The 18,857-nt window shown below is 41.0% G+C and overlaps 1 protein-coding gene across 9 annotated transcripts in view; it reads right to left on the reverse strand.

Annotated features, from left to right (window-relative positions):
* ptprua (protein tyrosine phosphatase receptor type Ua) overlaps positions 1–18,857 on the reverse strand; it is a 196,872-nt gene that overhangs the window by 78,017 nt on the left and 99,998 nt on the right. For all 9 annotated transcript variants that reach the window (XM_056398886.1, XM_056398885.1, XM_056398884.1 and 6 more), the window contains 3 exons: positions 12,043–12,124; positions 6,288–6,403; positions 1,837–2,008 (listed from right to left, as the gene is read on the reverse strand). In XM_056398886.1, coding sequence (XP_056254861.1) covers positions 1,837–2,008; positions 6,288–6,403; positions 12,043–12,124 — 370 coding nt within the window. The remainder of the gene's footprint in view (positions 1–1,836; positions 2,009–6,287; positions 6,404–12,042; positions 12,125–18,857) is intronic.

Here is an 18,857-nt window from a genome sequence, read left to right on the forward strand (position 1 = left end):
GAATAATTGCATAATTAATTCTTTCCTCCCTGCACATAAGAAACTGAGCCTTGATGGACAATATGACCCTCATCAACCCCGCGCACATCGAATGAACTCATCAGATGGTGATGTGTGTGTGTGTGTGTGTGTGTGTGTGTGTGTGTGTGTGTGTGTGTGTGTGTGTGGACAGACAGACGGCTGTTGACTGATGCAGAATGTTATTTTTCACTTACATAAAGGAATAATTTTGCATTCTTTTTTCAAAAACAGACTTGTTAGATAATTGTTATTAACTTAAAGTACTTTACAATGAAAGCCACATTCACACAGACGACTCATCTGGGGTTCAGTATCTCGGCCCAGGACACTTCGACACTTGGGGGGGGGGGAATCAAACCACCGACCTTGTGATTACTGGGCGACCCGCTCTAGCTACTGCTATCGGCTTTTCTTTTAGAGAGTGAGCCGTCCGTGGAGCCAATGCTTCAGCCTAGCTGAGAATAAACAGTGGAGGACCCATACAGAAAGAGAAATGAAAATGAGTTTCATGCTGGAACTGTTTACAGTATTTACAGTAGAGTATTTCTGTTCAGCATCTTCATCTACAGCGCCACCTGTGGACAGAGGGGACATGTTCTTTTTCTGCCACCAAACTTAGAAAGCAGCTTAAACACACAAGATACAGTATATTAATGGAGTGTAAGAAAGCATATTTTTCTTTAACATGGGCCGAGTCAGGCTGGCTCTCCCCCTGCTGTTCTCAGTTTTCATGCTCAGCGAGGCTCCATGTTGCCATCTCAGTGGTTTTCTGGCAATATTTGGTGACTTTCAAGACCCCGGCTACGAATCTAACAATTTTTTTTTTGGAAAGGCAATATTTTTCAATCACTGTGTCCACTCAACTTGTTTACTGTGGCTCTGCACCTTTTTGTACTGACTGTGCTCAGTGAATGGGGGGTGAAATCAGCGGCACGTTCAGTCACCACAGTGGCCAACGACAAACTGTGAATGTGTCCACCAGCATAAACACACTATCGCTGTTCCCCCGTCGTCCGCCTGGGAAACTGAAATAACTTCAGGGTTTAACTTGGTTTGATTTTCTTCAGGTGTTCATTTACTCTGGTGTTCTACAGTCGGTAAGCAGAGGCAGATGTAGATGCATATTAATGTGGAGGGGACGATAGCAGCAATTATAGCTGATAATAAGCTCGTTACAGTCAGTTCACCTTCGTCTGACCCGTGTTTTTCAAATGCTTTCAGTCGTTTAAAATCAATGAATGTCGTGGAAATGCCCATCACTGTGTAATGATGTCATATGTGCCTTATCTATGTAAAAAAGCACATCTAGCAAATTTTCAACCAAGGTATTTCATATTTCCCATCAATGACAATGACTAGCTAAACATGTCCTGCCTCTAGTTCCATACTTCAAGTGATAGTTCAGGTTATTTGACGTGGAGGAAGTGCTGTTTGATGGCAAGATAAAGCGGTGAAAACTTTCAAAATAAAGCGTACACTTTACTTCACACCTTTTCTTTTCTGTGGACAATTGTTTGTATTTTTGAGTGGCTGAAATATGTTTGTTTGTTTGTTGCTGACCCCGACCACAGCAACACACCGCTCAGCTTCTAAACTGGCAGCGCGCTGATCTGCATCTACTGCAGGTTACACACTGACTAAAGATAAGTAGCTCACACAACCCCACATCAAATAACCAGAACTATCACTTTCACATACACACATGAGATTGGCGCTAATCGCGCTCTCTGATAACCATGTTTCCCCAAAATGTTGGAATACGCCTTTGGCCTGAGTGTTTGCTAAACTGCTCGCATGTTCCTGAACGTAGCTCACCTCTGACAATGAGTTCTCCAAAGTTGGAGACGGCGGCCCCTCTGGGGGACAGGGTGATGCAGCGGTAGAGGTCCTGCTCCCCACGCTGCGCCTCCACCTGGAAAGTCGCCATAAGACGCTTGTGGCTCAGCCGTGACAGCAAGGGCGTGTCCAGCACCACGCCGTTTCTCCGCTGACAGCCACACAGAAACAGAGAGAGAGAGAGAGAGAGAGAGAGAGAGAGAAATCAGCCTCGGGCTCCCTCAGCAACCCAACCACATGTGTAACTGAAAGACTGTTCGAGTGATGAAAAAGGGGGGGGGGCAGGTTGAGGAGCAGACAGGAAGACAAAGGAGGGTTGGAATTAGCTGCACGGGAGGGAAAGATAATAAGTGCGTGATAAATGTCACAGGTAACAATGATGTTTTGGTGACACAGGCCTCCTGGGTTGTTGTTTCCAGCACAGGGGCTGACATCTCCTCATCTCCTGCCATGCTAATGTGTCAGCGCTCCAGGCAAACTGGCAATTGGCTCAACCAGTGGAACAGGAAATCAGAAGACAACACTCTGCAATAATCTGTTCCAGGTGCGAGCTACAATATATGCAGCTCTCGCACAGAATAAGCAGATTATTATGTAAAATGTCGCCTGCTCATGCTTTTCACAAGTAAGTGGGTTTGACATCCGCATGTCTGCATTGGTTTTGGAGGATAAGGGGGAGAAAAGTGTTAGTGTTGGAAAATAGGAAGTTAGATGTACAGTGGATAGGCACCGCTGCCTAAAGCTACAGATTAGACCTTATTTTACCTTTAGCTTTGGAATCAATATAATCCGTCTCCTCTGTCATATGACGTCAGAGTTTTAAAAATGTTTTTGTTTGTTTTGTTTTTAACACTTGTTTTTTGGTTTGAAGTGACTCTTCAGCGTAGAGCCTGCACACTTTAAAGACCACCTGCAGGCTGTTAATGCAAATAACTGCTTCCCTTTGCCAAGCCCGCTGCCATTCTTGTCTGGCATGGAGCCCTGCATCATATCGTAATTAAGAGTTGGTGCAATGACTAATTCAGGTTTGGACTCAGAGCACGTTGATGTTAAAGATCTAAATAGCATCTGAGACAGCCGTCTGCAATTTGGGCCAGAGGACAGCGGAGGAAATATGATGCTAATTGATTAAGAAACATTATGCTAACAATTTATTTGGACTACCTAAATAGAAAGAAGAGTGCAGGAGAGCAGCTTCAGGCTGGTCCAGAGAGGACCTCCACGGCGCCAGGGAGATCAAAGAGAAAGCAGCAATTAGCAGATTCAGTGTTGGTGATCAAACACGCCTTGAACAACAAATGGAGGAACAGAAGGCAGTAATGGTTTGTGATATATCTCTATTTTCTGCTGTTACCAAGTTTCCTTTTTTTTTTTTTTCTTAATGAGAAAAGCAGGGAGGAGTTGAAGCGAGAGTTGACTTAGGCAGAGAAGTTCTCCGCAGTCTCCTGTCAAATTATAAAAGACAAGCCTCGTATTGTTTGTTTGCATCTTCCCTACGTGGGTGTGTGTGTGTGTGTGTAGCTCTGTCAACAAATTTGCAAACTGTGAAACTGATAAAAAATGGCTCTTTCACATGCCGATGATCTTCAAAGGCTTCAATTCAGAGAAGAGAGAAGGGGGTGTGAAATAAAATCAGGCGGAAACACAAGGGAAGGATCACCACGTATACTGAGATCTCATTTGCAAAGCGCCTTCTCTCTGCTGCCATCATTTCAAAAGCACTTAGATGTGCGGGCTTCAAGGCCAGAGGAAGAGTGGAGGCATTCAGGGATGGATTTTTGAAGACTAATATTAGCTCATATTCAAACTAGGGAAAATTGAAACTATTTTCAGTCGCTGCATGAGAAAAAAAAAAAAGACTTTAGGGGCTTTAGTAAACTAAATGCCATCACAATCAAAAAGCTACTAAAGCAGAGGTGCAAAGTTAACAATCCTCCAAACTCTCAAATGACTCATTTCCCCATAACACCACAACTCAGAGTCACAAATGTACTCCATTATTTAACAATATCAAATTACAGTACTTAGTAGTATTATGCTAACACTTAAGATAATGGCGCCCATTTTCTTTAAAGGTCCCATATAATCTAAAGGTCTGTGTCCATGTGTAGTGTGATTATAGATCAGCTCTAGCTTCTATATTTATACTGTGAAAGTATCAAAGCCTCAGTCCACAGAGAAATGCACACAGCCTGTATTCAGAAACTGAGCCTTAAAACCAGCCGTCAGGACTTCTGGAACTTTATGATGTCACAACAAAGCAGTCACCAAGTCCCGCCCACCTGGACCCACCATCTAAACCTTGAAGGATTTGGTTTCTCTGAATGTTTTTACCTGAAATCTGCTATATTTTTATTGGATCACTCAGAAAACAGTCAGCCAATCAGAGGACAGGCTAAGAGCCTCCTCTCTTCTGATTGGCTCACCGACCTGTTGTTACTAGAGCTCCAGAGAGAAGCCTGAGAGAGGAGATGTAAAACTACACCGAGATGGTTTTTGGTTCTTAAAACCACAAATATATCTTCTTATGGATCAACACTTCAAAATAAAACACAGGGAAAATGTAAAATATGGAGCTTTAAAAACTCCTATACAGTTAATCACAAGGTCAGAAGAGGTGATTCCAGCTTTCTCCCTCAGACAATTACATTTTGGGATATTAACAGAAATTTTGTGTCGTGCTTTGCCGTTGGGGGAATTGTGGGAAAAAGTTTTTAAAATACAACGGACAAAGTTGATGCAACAGAAGATGAAATATCCCTATTTGTAGTCCCTTGAATGGATCTATTATCCTACATTTCCAATATTGCAACACAATAATATAATTTCTTGAAAGGTCCCATAAGTGGATTTCCATGTCTTTTTTTATGTAAAAAGCAGATTTCTGTTCTATATCAATACTGTGAAAGTATCAAAGTGCACAATCAACACACAGTCTGTGTGAAATAAAACTACACTGAGGTGGTTTTTGGTTCTTAAAACCACACATATATCTTCTAATTGATATCAAAACTTCCTATAAAACACCAGAAAAGTGTAAAATATGGGACATTTAAACCCTCAACGCCTGGTAAATGTGCACATATTTAAAATTCCACGCCCCAGCTTGTAGTGCAGGCTTTTAAATAAAAATATTCTAGTGTCCAAGCCCCAAGATATGAAATGATATGTCACTTCAATAATCATTTCCAAATGTAGAACAAATTTCCATAAAACCAGAAAAACAAAATAAGAATTAATGTGTGTTTCCATCCACTGCTGTTAATGTGAATATTCAGAGATTCCATTCATGAAAACATGCATAAAATAATAGAAAATAACACTTACAAAAGACATTAAACAACACTTTCACAGGCTGAGTAGTCCTGTTCATGATCAGTAACATTATGCTCAAGTGTAAAAAGGGTTGACTGTCCCTTTAAGTGTCGACAGATTGTAGATTTCATCTTTGGGTTTCAGTCAGTAACACAACCCTCGGATGGGTCATCGTCACTGATTCTGAGTGGGCTCCTGATCATATATGGCGGGAAATATCACGAACCTTGGCCTGAGCTGAAATCAAGACTAATATACTAGTTATACTCAAGACTAGTATAACCTGATAACGGCCCGACCCGACAGATGTGGGATCCTGTGTAGGGGTTTTCATAGATTCAGGATTCCCCCACGCAACATCTGGAACGTCTCGAGACGTCCGGACAAGAAGACTGACAGCTTCTACGGGCCGGTCCATGATGGTGACCCACAGGAGCGCAGAGGACTTTACTGGGCGTAACTACAGACACAGTGCTGATGCTTTGAGGTGCAAAGGTCAGGTCACATTTTGTAAATCTAATCAGTGAAACCATTTCTGGCAAATCTGGTTATGATAACTGCCCCTTCCCCTGAAACAGATCATCAGAGCAAAAATGTGCTTGACATATTCTGTTGTGTCCAAAAAGCAGCACAGGGGGAAAAGCACTTAATAATGCAACTGCAACAAGGACCTTTTTGACTTTGGATTAAAATGCATCACTGCATAGTCAAAGAGAGTGGGTGCTGGTAAGTGAATGTTTTATTGTGGTGGAATATGTTATCTGTGGGGAGGAATATTCTTTTAACTGGTTTAGACTTAGTCACAGTAAGAAAAGCTCACGTTAACAACAGCCTGAATAAGACTTTAATGGGAATAAACCCAGCAGCCAATCGTGTAAATGTAACGACAGTGAGCTGCTCCGGATGAGACCGTCAACTAAATGCCAAACATGCAAAAACATCTTTTCTATCTTTTCCTTTGTGTTGCTTCTTCTTTCCTACAGCCCTGCAATCAACCTCTGATATCCAGGTGCTGGGATGTTGGCTTGACTGTTCAAGCAAAGATAATAAATAAAAAGAAAATAATAAAAAAAAACACACACATACATATACGCACACACTCTCTCTCTTCTCACCTCCAGGAGGAAGGGCTCACTCTCAGAAACTTTGCCTGTGGCGACACACTGGAACGAGGCATTCTGCCCGGCATTCACCTCCACGTCACCCAGCCGAGAGAAATGAGGCACCTTGTCTGTGGAAAGGGACAAACACACACACACACACACACACACACACACAGTGATGAAAGTGGCACATCTGGAGCTGAGCATCACTGTCTAAATATATTAAACACACAGATGTGAATTGTAATTTATTCAGAGCCTGTACAATAACGACACACCCGGCCCCAGACGCAGCTGCACAAACATGGACGCATGCATAACGTACAGCACAGTCACGCATAACGAACATACAGACACATGACCACCTGCAAAGACACTCTTCTGAACAACTCATTAAATCTGTAATGATGTAACTTAATGAATTCTAAAATATCAACTAAAGCTGTTTTGGCACCAGAATCATCTCACACCATTAGCTTTGGTTTCCCTCTTGTGTTAAGAAAATGCAGGTCATAAGGCTGCGTATGAGACTAAATAACTTATTAAGACAGACGTGTTTTGACGATTACACCCACATACTTGCCACACACACACATACACACACACACGCACACACACATTCTCCATGCAGTCTGACAGAGACACAGTTGCCTAGGATCACAGAAAGACATTGTTTTTCTTCAGCATCAAATGCTAGACTCTCCCGGCATTAGGAAACTTCTGTATCTTTAGAGTCTGACTTAGTTTTACAGCCTTTTTGTTTCGATGACAGTTGGAGAAAACTGCTTATTATTACTCTATCATGCAGTTTAATAAAATATGAAGTAGCTAAAGCTGAGGGGTAATTTTACCAAATGAGCAATGCTGTGTGCATGCTTAGATAGACATGTGTGTGTCTGTTGAAACGTATATGCATTCTGCTTGTAAAATGACGAACCCCCCCCCAATAGTTAGTCACACTACTCTCTGCCAATACACAAAAAGCATTGCATTTGTTTACTGTAATGTGTGCAACACCATATGGAAGCCCCTACGTAATACACCCACAGTGTTGTCGTTAAATATAGGGTACCATATTTTCAGGTCATTTATTAAAGGGAATTATTTGTACACAAACTACATCTAAATTTACATTCGGTGTTTCTCACTAAAACCCACTGTACTTTTTCCTGAAGTCTAATGAGGCCCGAGTCAGGCCCATATACTTCCACATCTAGGTAGAGACCAGCTGTTATCACTGTGTAAGCATGTAGTACGGGCCGGCTGCTGATTGGTGGAATAGCATGGAACAATTAGTAAAAAATATGCAGAACACAAGATAACGAATAAAGAAACTCATCAAAACCACTCCTGCATAACACTTCTAATTCTAACTCCACCGTTTTTTTGGAAAATTGTTCAACTAATACTTGATAATTCACAAAATCAGCTGAACCTGTTTAAAAACCATATATACGTTAAGCACCATTTGTTTCTTCTCTGGTCATAGTCAGTTCTCTTCATTCTGATTTCTGGTTCTGCGACTTTACTGCCAGATAGTTGTCATTTTCAGCTCTGTTGTGATCAATAAGCAAGTAGCAGAAGACAATGAAAGATGTCATATTTCCAGTATGTGCGGTTTCTCATTAATACATCAGTCTGACATTATGCTTTGTGTTATTGTTATGCAGACAAAAAGCGTTTCACTGCTATTAAGAGGCAGGGACACCAATATACTTTTAAACTAGTACCAGTTTTTAAAATGAGCTTCTCATAAAGCACTAGAAAATATCTGAGTGTTTTGCTTCAAAATAATGTGGTATTATAAAAAAGAAATTTGAACTGCAAATGTCTCAAACTGATTACAAAAGATTTCTTTCACAGCATGTCCTCTGCTATTAAGCAACAGGTGTTACCTGGAAGAAAGTGGCACCTATTGGTACTTAGCAATTTTCCATAAAGCGTTCCTTGGCTATACGTCAAGATCCAAATTAATCACCTTGAAGTGTGTAGTGGTGTTCACTGTACCTAACACTTCTGTTTGGCATATCAAAGCTTTGTAACCCTGCGACATTTGGATTAATTAAGTTTAACTGAAAGAAGTAAGAAGACAGTTCACGGTAATTATAGTTTATACTAAATATATAACTACATTTCCATGCCAAACACTGCAACTCACCACAATTACATAAGAAAATGTGTGAACCAGCATTAACCCCGTACAACACTAAGACCTCCTATTAATTTGTTTTACTAAATAAGCTGCATAAATTGGCCTATTATTAAAGTTCTGTACAAAAGGCTTCAACTGAGAAAAAGTTTAAACTCAGTTAACTACTAGCTAACGTCATTTTAATGCTATCGCTACCTAGCAAACAAAGCAACTGATGTTTTGCGATAAAGAAGCGTAAAATTTACATTTTCAAATTCCTGTGAAATCAAGTTAGCACCTCCTTTTAACAACTAGCAGATTTTCTTTACCAAACATTGCTAAATAAACCAGTTAGCTTTATAATGAATATCAAATAGTAGCTAGCTACGGTAAGGAGCTAACTCACCCACCCATTCTCTGTAGCTATGTTTTATAACCAGGGAAGCAACACTGGTTTACAGACACAGCAGTTTATGTTTTGCTAAAGCTTCAAGTCATTTTCTAAAGACAAACGTTCACAGCCCCAGATACAAGAAGAAGTCATCTGAGGTTGAGGCAACAGCATTAATAGATACAGAGAAAATTTAATTTGAAATCTAAAAGCCCAGTAGTGTGGATATGTGACCTGTCTAGCCTTAATTAATACCACTAAGCATATATAGAGGCAAGGTAATTTGAGTCTCAAATGTATTCTGTCTGTCTGAGATGTTGGTTCTTTAAATTAGTAATGCTGTCTCTTATTTTTGTTGCAGGAGAGATTGGTCTTGACGTGTTTAGAATAAAGACGTGGACCCAAGAGGAAAACAACACAAATGTCAAATGAGTGAGAATGCAAACTGACTAGCAGTTACCTTTCAGCTGAATCTTTCCTAAGGGGGCATGCAATTATTCTTGTTGCCTGTGGGGAAATTCAATGCTGGCTTACTAATGTTTACTTACATGTTTGTGTGACTGTGTGTGTTTTTAAGGGTTGGTAAGGGTGACTGCTCTTGCAGCTACATCGGCTGATACAATATAAGATGTGATTGTGCGTGTAAGCATTTATCTATCCTTGACATTTGTTTGTTTATGAGAAGAGGAGCATGTCGTTTATCTCTTGTGTGTTATGATTCATATGTTTATGTACACATGGCTTCAGAAAGTATTCAGACCCCTCCACTTTTTGCACATTTTGTTGTGTTGTAGATTTGATCTCAATTGGACAAAACTGACATATTTCCCATCAATCTACATTCAATTAGCCATGATGACAATTAGTCAATTTATTAAAAAATCCCAAAGTGAAATCTTTCATTTATAAAAGTATTGAGACCCTTTGCTGCCGCGCTCCAAGCTGTGGACAGGTGCTTCCTGTTAGCTTCATTTTCCTTGAAATGTGTCTAGAATCCATCTGTGGCAGATCTGTGTTATCTGGGCAGAGTTGGGAAAGGCACACACTTGTCTTTATAAATGTCCCACAGTTCACACTGCATGACACAAACTAAGCCATGAAGTTCAAGAGGAACTCTCTCTGACAAGTCTTCGCTTACAGCAAGGTTAGGAAACCATTCCTGAAGCTTTGCTTGTTTCCTCAAAGATTGTAAAATGGAAGATGGAAAATGTTTGTAGTTTGTCATTATAGATTATTGAGTGTAGATTGAAGGGTTAAAATGGCAGTTTTGTCCATTTAAATATTAAATCTACAACACAATTAAAAAAATGAAGGGGTCTAAGAACTTTTGAAGCCACTGTAAATATAGCAGCGCCTGGCAGGGACAGTGTCCCCTAACGCAAGCTAATGGGCATGGTGAGAGTCCAAGCACAGCCATCTGTACAATGGCTCAACATGGCCTGAATCACATACCAAAAGGCCCTGGCAACAGTCCCTACCCCAAAAGCCCCATCCAAAATCACCATGGAAACACATCCTGCTCCACTGAGGATAGGGTGACAGAGGGCAAGTGGTAAACTTTGAGAAGAGCTCGGGTTACAGGAGAGAAAAGCATCAAAGCTGGTTCTATGAAGGAGTTATTTCAGCTCCTCTGTCTGTTTCCTGGTGAAGATTCGATGATTTATAACGTGCAGCCTGCATGATTTTGTCAGTAGAGCCAAAAAAGGGTATCTGAATTTCATGAGCTCATAAATGCCCTACATTATCAGTCATTAACATTTTTTCGGGTTTAGAAGCTTAAAAACAATATCGCCTTTCTCACAGAAGGTCAGTGTGGCTCTAAAAAGGGATACTTGACAGAAATACAAAGTTTCTGAACAGCAAAACCAGTTTCAGCAGCTGCACAGAAGCTGCATTTAACTGACAAACAGTGCGACAGTTTATGTAAAATTTACATTAATTTATTTCCTGGCCACATGGGGAGAGAAGAACAAGCTACAAGGACAATAAAGGACCTGTTGTTATGGACTAATGTGTTAGCAAACAATTGCCTGATTCTAAATCCCAAAGACACGGAACAAGTTAGTTCGAAATGTGATTAATCTAAATCCGTGTTTAGCTCTGTTTTGGTCTTTGAGAAAAATATCCGTCTCTTTTAGCAAAAAAATGAGCTAATTGCAAACTTTTGACATTACACAGTCACCTGATTCTTTGTTAATATAAAAACTGTTCATTATTTCAGCTTTAACATACATACTTAAGTAATTTCATACCAAGAAATACATTAAAACCTAAAAGAATCCAGCTTTTTCATTCTTGTAGAGGTTGAAAAGCCTCTGAAAGTGAAATTCGACCACCCCGATGCAATCACCTCCTCGCTAAAAACACTAGAACTCAGCAACACATATATAACAGCAAGTAGTAATAACAGCAGCAAAAACAAAACCATCCATAAATGTGTTGAATCTAATTAAAATCTTGCATTATACTTGATTTAGGTTAATGGCTTTCCATCAACAACTAGTGTAGAACTGACTAATTACAGTGCAATTATGTAATCCAACTCTCTGCATCACATCACAGTTGGTGAAACAATAATTGGTCAAACTGAAAACTGTTGAATGAATGAACCTGATATTTAATAAAAAGCCAAATGACGGCACCGTTGTCAGGTGAATTTTATTATTTCCTTATCTGGGGCTCCGTGTGATCTCGTTTTTGGAAGTCAGCTCGGGTCAGCGGATATTCGTAATGGCCTCTACTTCCAGGCCGACTTAGCTTTTGTGTGTGTGGGGCTAAATAGAGCTAAACGTCTTGGAAACAGCAGAGCAGTGAAAGAAAAGGGGGCCGTTATGACAGGTACAACATCTGCACAGAGCCTTTGTATCCCAGTGATGACAAAGAGAGAGAGAGAGAAAAAAAAAAAAAAAACTACCGGTGAGGATCAAAGTAGAACAACTAGCTATCCTTTTCCTTGTGTGCAGCATCACGTTAGCTTTAAAAGCACTCAGCTGGGAGCACAGTGATCAGAGGAAAAAGGTCAGCCATTCTGCCGGCACAAAGGAGAAGCCTCCTGCTGTGTTATTGTGGCTCTGACACTCAGGACAGGTAGCAGCTATATGTGCCTCCGGACGACAGCAAGGACTAACTCATAGTCTTCAATCACCTTGAGGAACCTGTTGGAGCCTTGTGGCCGGGCTTCCATTGTTCAGCTGGACACTTTCTCAGTAAGGAAGGCCATGAGGATTGCAGAGTGGGTTACTTACAACAGGGGTAATTGAGCAGCACGATGTCGTCCAAGGCAATGTAGCCCTGTCGCTCCTCAGAAACAGTCGCTTCAAAGATGACCTGTGGAGACAATGGATAATTTAAATGACTATAGACCATTACATCTTGAGTGGCAAGGAAATTGGCAGTGTAGGAAATTCGGGGGATGGGGTCTAAAGACCTGTCGAGAACAGAAACGCGCAGATTTTTCATTAAATCCATTGTACATTTGTTCTCCGGGTAAAATTTGAAATTGCCATTAAAACAGTCAGCGCCAATATGTCTTGTATTTGATAAAAAAAAAAAAAAATAAATTCTATTGTGTGGTACGTTTCAAACTTGTTTCAGCTTTTCTAAAGCAACAATGTGGAAATATCAAAATCTGGTATAAGCCCCATCAAAAAACAAACACTGTTTAATACTAAAAGGTCAGTGGGATTATACCGGGGGGGGGGGGGGGGGGGCTATCACAGATGAGGCAAAGATACAAATTTCTGCACCAAAACTGGCCTGAACGGATCTGAATACAAAGCAACCACAACACAACACTCCAGCTGCGTGTCTCAGTGTTCACACACAGGCTGGACTGCTAGATATACGGGATAAAGTAAATTCCAAAAATTTTATATGTCTCTGCATATAATGTGAGGGGAGTTTTAACTTCATGAGCTCTGATGCATGCAGGGTCATGTCAATACAAATCATCGTTGAATGATACGGTCTCAACAACACACACTGCTACACAAGCTACCGCAGGCTGCGTGGGCACCGGTACAGTGGCAACATCAGAGAGTGACTACAACCAATCAGATTAGAGTCTGTCAGTCACGTGCTCAGCGCTGAACACGGTTTAAAGGAAGAGACGTATGTGAGGAAAGAAAGAGAAGATGATGTTGAGATAATGGCCTGCCTGGAAACCTAATGCATATAGACGAGTTTGTCTGCAAGTAAAAATGTAAATCCTAGAAACATTTGGTTTTGGGGTTATTTGATTAGACTCACTGTAAATGTTCCTTATCAAGCTTTACAGTCCACAATGCATGAATAAATCCCTCTCTCCCTCTCCGCTGTCCCGTTTATCAATCCATATGGCAGCTGCAGGAGTCCTTAAACAGAGCTTAAGTATTCACTCACTCATCTAAATGAGCCGGGCGCATGCAGAGCCTCAAAGTGAATCGGGAGGCCTCCCAGAGAGCAACAAAGTCATTCTGGGTTTCCAAGTAGTAATTACAGTCAGCGGAGCAACTCTTCACTTTCTACTGCAGCGCAACAAACTCTGAACTTGAGGGTTGAGTGCATTAACAGCCGGTAAGATGAAAGCTCTAACTGTATACTACATCAGACGTGTGTGTGTGTGTGTGTGTGTGTGTGTGTGTGTGTGTGGCAGTCAGAGTGTTTCACCCACTCATACTACTCCTCTAGTTATCTATGCCAAAGCCAAGTGGAAGTCAGACTGTGACCGTGCACTCAGACGGGCAATAGATTGCAATGTTGACAATACATCAGGCTTTAAGTGCCTCGGGCCAATCAATACCACAAAAGGCCTTGGCAGATGGATACAGACTAAGGCTTTCTTTCCACTAATTTATTTTTATTTTTCATTCCTATGTCGGGCCATTAGAGACGTCTGACCGATTAACTCTTCAATTCATCACGCGTCAACACACACACCACCATCGATTCACTCAGCTCTGCACTTTGAGCCATCGTTAAGCTCCTCTGCATTGCCCTCACTTATAGAAAAGTGTGTTTGACTATGGCTGCACCAGACGCTGAGGAATAACCTTGGCACCCAATGAAAACACAAGCTATTATACAAATGCCCCCACCCCCCGCGTTGTGTACATCCAAACAGAGCTCCCACGCTCACTGAGCATGTGCGGTACGAGCGTCATCGCTTTGGCATGTTTCTGTTTGTTTACACCTCCAGGCTCAGTGTGTTTGTGGTGTTTGTTTACAGGCCATTGCTGCACATTGTTCACTTTATATCTCTTTACTGGTTATTCTTTTTCAGTGTGCATCTGCTATTGAATTGGTGAAGAGGTTTTTTTTCTTTGCATGTGTTTTCTTATGTGGTGGCGCTCACGGGGCCACAGCCAGAAAGGGGACGTGTAGAGGTTAAAAAACGGAGTTGGAAAAGATAGTGGAGGAACACCTTGCACAGGTGAGGGAGACAGAAAGTGGAGGGTGGCAGCTTAAGCCACACTGATACTGTTTGTCATGACGCGGTCTGATAGCATCTTTAATATTTGATAGCAAAGTTTCGCCCTTTCTCCAATACTCACACGAGAAGGCACGGAGGAAAATCTGTTTCTCCAAACACTATCAGAGATGGATCGGTCCAATTGTCAATATCCAGTTCAAGGTGATGTCATTCTCCAGCTTTCTCTCATTCTCTCTCTCCCTCTCTCTCAGGCTTTTGTTGTAAGAAAAAAAAAAAAAAAATCGGCAACAAAAAGGGAGGCTTGTAACACTGTAAAGGCGAAATCTGTGAAGTATGAATAAAGGTTTGGTTTAGTGGCGAGCGGCGGGGTGCCAGCTCGCAGGATGGAGACGCTGTGGCATTGTCAGCGACCAAAGGGAAACGACACGAGAAAGAATTCCAAATCAGGAAGTCCTGGCACAAGAAAAAGCAAGTGTAGTTGGTTACGGAGGCGGAAGCAACTGGACATTGCCATTTGATGTAAAAGGTATGCAAGCATTTTAATATGCGTCTCCTGCAGCATCGCGTTTGGCTCATAAAATTCAGTGTCGGAGAATTGATGGTGCAGAGTAACAAAATCCATACTGCATCCCAGGAGGCCGCACACTGAATACATAAAAATCAAGAGCGGTGGCAGTGGAAGGCTTCGCATTAAAAACAAGACTCCACAGTAATTAATATTTTTTAGTTTTTAGTTTTCATTACAGCGCTGCAGAAATTATTTATGTGTGTGCACTAATGATAAAGCTCTCAGCTGATGCGTGGACGCCATCAATCTTCATGAGGACTTTAATTAATTTAACGACTTACACGCAATCGTTTGAGTTGAACAAAAATTGCTACAATGTTCTGTTAATTGATTTCTCCAGCTAGAACGAGGCCGGCACTATTGATCCACATTGGCATTGTGGCAGTAAAACACTGAAATATATGACACGTAATTGAGCCTACCGCCTTCTCTCTGCAGGCTGAAGAGATACAGTGAGGAGTGTGTGTGTGTGTGTGTGTGTGTGTGTGTGTGTGTGTGTGTATTGTTCCAATCCACCCTCTTCACCTCATTAGTTTAATACAGGTTCTTTTCATTTGCAGTAAAACACACCTAAACAATTAATATCACAGTTTGTTTGATTTAGAATCTGTTTATTTGCTTTTAACTTTACATTGTTTTAGATGCAGTGAACACATTTTAACACATAGAGTTACGAAGGCCATTTTCTCTTTATGTTAATAATCAGTTTCCTTGTTTTTGAGTTACCGTGGTTACTCTCAAGGCTTAGGGACAGCTCTTTCTTATTGGGCCAAACCATGTGCTGATGTGTTATAGGGGGGATTTGGGGTTTAGTTAGTTTTGCTTAGTATTCAGTTCCTTCATGTCATTGTGTCTGGTCTTTTCTTTTGATCACTACTATTTATTTATTTATTCTTGGGATATGTGAGTACAAGACATTTTGATCCACGCTCCATTCTAGTTGGTGGCAGTAATGGATCAATTCATTGTTTGCCAACCACCAATAAACTTCAAAGAAGAGGAAGATTGTGTCAGGGTCAGCTTGTTCAGTTAACACCTTGTTAAGTTGTTATCTTGAGTAAAGTTATGTTTTGTTGATCTCTTTTAAAGGCCCAGTTATTAAACTTGTAAGTTTTGGGGAAATAAAAACGCACTTCTTTTCAGTGAAAGTTCCTGTGTTCTCATGGTCTCACTGCTTGGTCCCTCACAGTGTGTTTGTGCACGGTTTTAGCACTTGAACGAAAAGATGTGGTGCAGGTTTAACCCACCAAAAGCTACTTTTCTTCCCCTTTTCCCGCTCAACCGAGAGTCGGAAGGTCGGCGGATCAATCCCCAGCTCCTCCAGTCCTTCAGCGAGATATTGAACCCTGAATGCATCAGTGCAATGAAGTGTATTGATTACTTGAACGTTGTCAGATAAGTATATTTAGTCCACAAGCCTGTCAGCTGAAAAAGTGCAGAAAATTTTCGTTTTGCAGAAGCATTTTTGATAAACTACTGTTGGTGCCAAACACAGTGACAAAGACATTTGCATTTCCTGTTAGTGCTTCACAATAAAAGCCACTCTGTGTTTTGCCACTTAATTGATACATACACAGATACTTTATTGCATATCAGGAAACAACAAAACTTAGTTTGGCACTCCACTCCTTACAGTAGCATAAAAATAGAGATAAATAAGAATAAATTTACATAAGAATAAATAGTTCAATAAAGACTGTAAACACGGTCTATTATTGCACATAATTGTTGCACTTGAGGACTTTTGATGTGAAGTAGAGACAGTAGGAAGTTCTGCTTGCATTAGCAGAAACTTAGGATGTCAGCCGGCGCTGGCAGACTGCCACGACTAATAAAAACTACGATATAGAGTGTTTATTACAGGATGTAAATACAAGTGAATGGTTATTTCAGTTAAAACGCCAACCATATGTAGTATCAAAAATAGGGTTTGATTTCATGAAAGTCTTAAGGATTTCAACTTTAAAGTCAGCAAGTTCCCACCAAAACAAATAAAAAAATAAAAATAAAAAAGGGGGTTGGCAGAAGAAGCAATAAAACAGGTAAGTAAAAGAGAGAGCGACAGGAAAGATAAAGAGAGAAGGAGACTCGACAGTGAGCTGCACTGAGAATTAAGATAGTGAGATAAGGAGGACAGAGTGGTCAGGGAGAGAAGGACAAACTGGAGCAGTAAAAAATAAACCTAAAGGAGGGGAGCTGGCGTTTCCATAAGAAGAGCATTTTAACACCTGCTGTGTTTCCCAAAAGTGAGCTGACGGGGAAAAAGTGAACCATTCTGATCAATTTCCTCTTCTGTCCTTCAAAGAGGTTTACCAAGGCCAAGAAGGTGTGTCGGAGGGTGTGAGGTCATGAACTCGGGTCAGATGACACACTCTGATCCGGTCAGATTGATAGACGGTGCAAGTTGAATGGGGAATGGGTTATCAGTGTTAGATGATGTTATCTTACTTCTATAATCAGAGCGGTTTGTGTCTCGAGGGGCATGAAATTTTGATGGAACCTGTTTCTCAATGAGGCTTTTTCAAACGACACCAAGTTTAAAAATTTACAGAATATATTCGACGAAGCGATATTTTCGTAAAAGTGAAACGAGGATCATTTTTTTCCGTATTTAAGTCACATGACATGACTTGAGCGGTCACGTGACATCCAAGAACATTGCAGACTGTTGTCGCCCGTATACATTCCAGCGCGTCGCTGTAGTAACGGAAATCAAAGATCACTTAGCAACATTCAACTCTAACAACGCCTACTTCACTGAGGTCGCTCTGAACATTGTCTCTTAAAAAGACAATTTAATGTCAAACCTTTCTGTCACTTCAGCACCACGGACAGCGTCATGGAAAACCACTAACAGTAGAACTGAATATAAACGAAATGACAGTGTCAAATATGACAGAAACGCATCGCAGGGCACAGCACACTAGTCTTTCTCCTGCAACGGTAAGAAGCGTCGACATGGAATCCACGTCATCGTAGCACGTCGTAACCGTCCCGGCAACCATCGCTGCTTAAAGTCCCTAATACTACAGTGGCTACTGCTGCTGGTTGCAATCGTCCCTGTTAATGAGCAGATGCTGGAGATCCGTCGCCATGTTTAACTGGAACGATTTCGCAAGATGAGAAAACCCAGCTTTAGTTACAAAACGTCACTCTGGGAACACAGAACATTGCTTCTATTTTGTGCAAAGCGGCGATGGAAACGCGGCTTGAGTGATATACAGTAATGTGGTGAAGAGGTTTGGAGTTCACTACGACTACTAAAGGAAACCCGAGCTGCTTTAACGTGTGTGTCTACTTTAGAAAATGTTTTTATCAGAATAAACATCAAGCCAGAAAGAAACAAACAACAGTAACAGCACACCAAGACATGAAGACACTAAACAAGTCAAAAAAATACAATACAAGAATGTTAAGTACAAGGAAAGGAGAAAGTTGCTATCCACTTCCTTCCACCGGTGTTCGCTCACAGCCACAGAGAGAGAGCCACCAATGTCAAAGTGTTTATTGAAGGAAATGAGCGAGGAATAACAGCCAGCATTGTGGACGAGGAGCTACAATAATTCTCTACAAATTGCTGTAATTTGGCAACTGATGTCAAATCAACTGTCAACAAATCCTAAACTTCTGTTTTCTCTTTTGTCTCTCTTTTACTCTCCACCTTGTGTCATGACCCGTGCGTCACCCTGTCTGGTGAAAGAACGCAAACAACATGTGAACATGACATATAATAACTATGACCTTAATACTCAAATATGTTCTTATTCCAACACCTCATCTTATGACAGTTGTGTGTGCATGTGTGTGCTTTCGCCACATCTAAATTCACCATTAACACTGTGTCAACGTTTGCACTTTGCACTAGATATTTATAATGGATACGACAAGAGAGTCATGGGCCAAAGCACAGCTTCAAAAATCTTACAACCCTGACCCTGAGGTCAAAGACACACACCGAAAGGGAGGATTATGTGTGACATCACTAAACAAAGACTTGTGTTTTAGCTGGATTTGTCCAAGTGATTAAAAACTCTATAAAAAATATGAAATCAAGACAAACTTGCGGAAAGTTATTTTAACTT

The sequence above is a fragment of the Seriola aureovittata genome, chromosome 16, assembly GCF_021018895.1.
Source record: "Seriola aureovittata isolate HTS-2021-v1 ecotype China chromosome 16, ASM2101889v1, whole genome shotgun sequence".
Classification (NCBI taxonomy): domain Eukaryota; kingdom Metazoa; phylum Chordata; class Actinopteri; order Carangiformes; family Carangidae; genus Seriola; species Seriola aureovittata.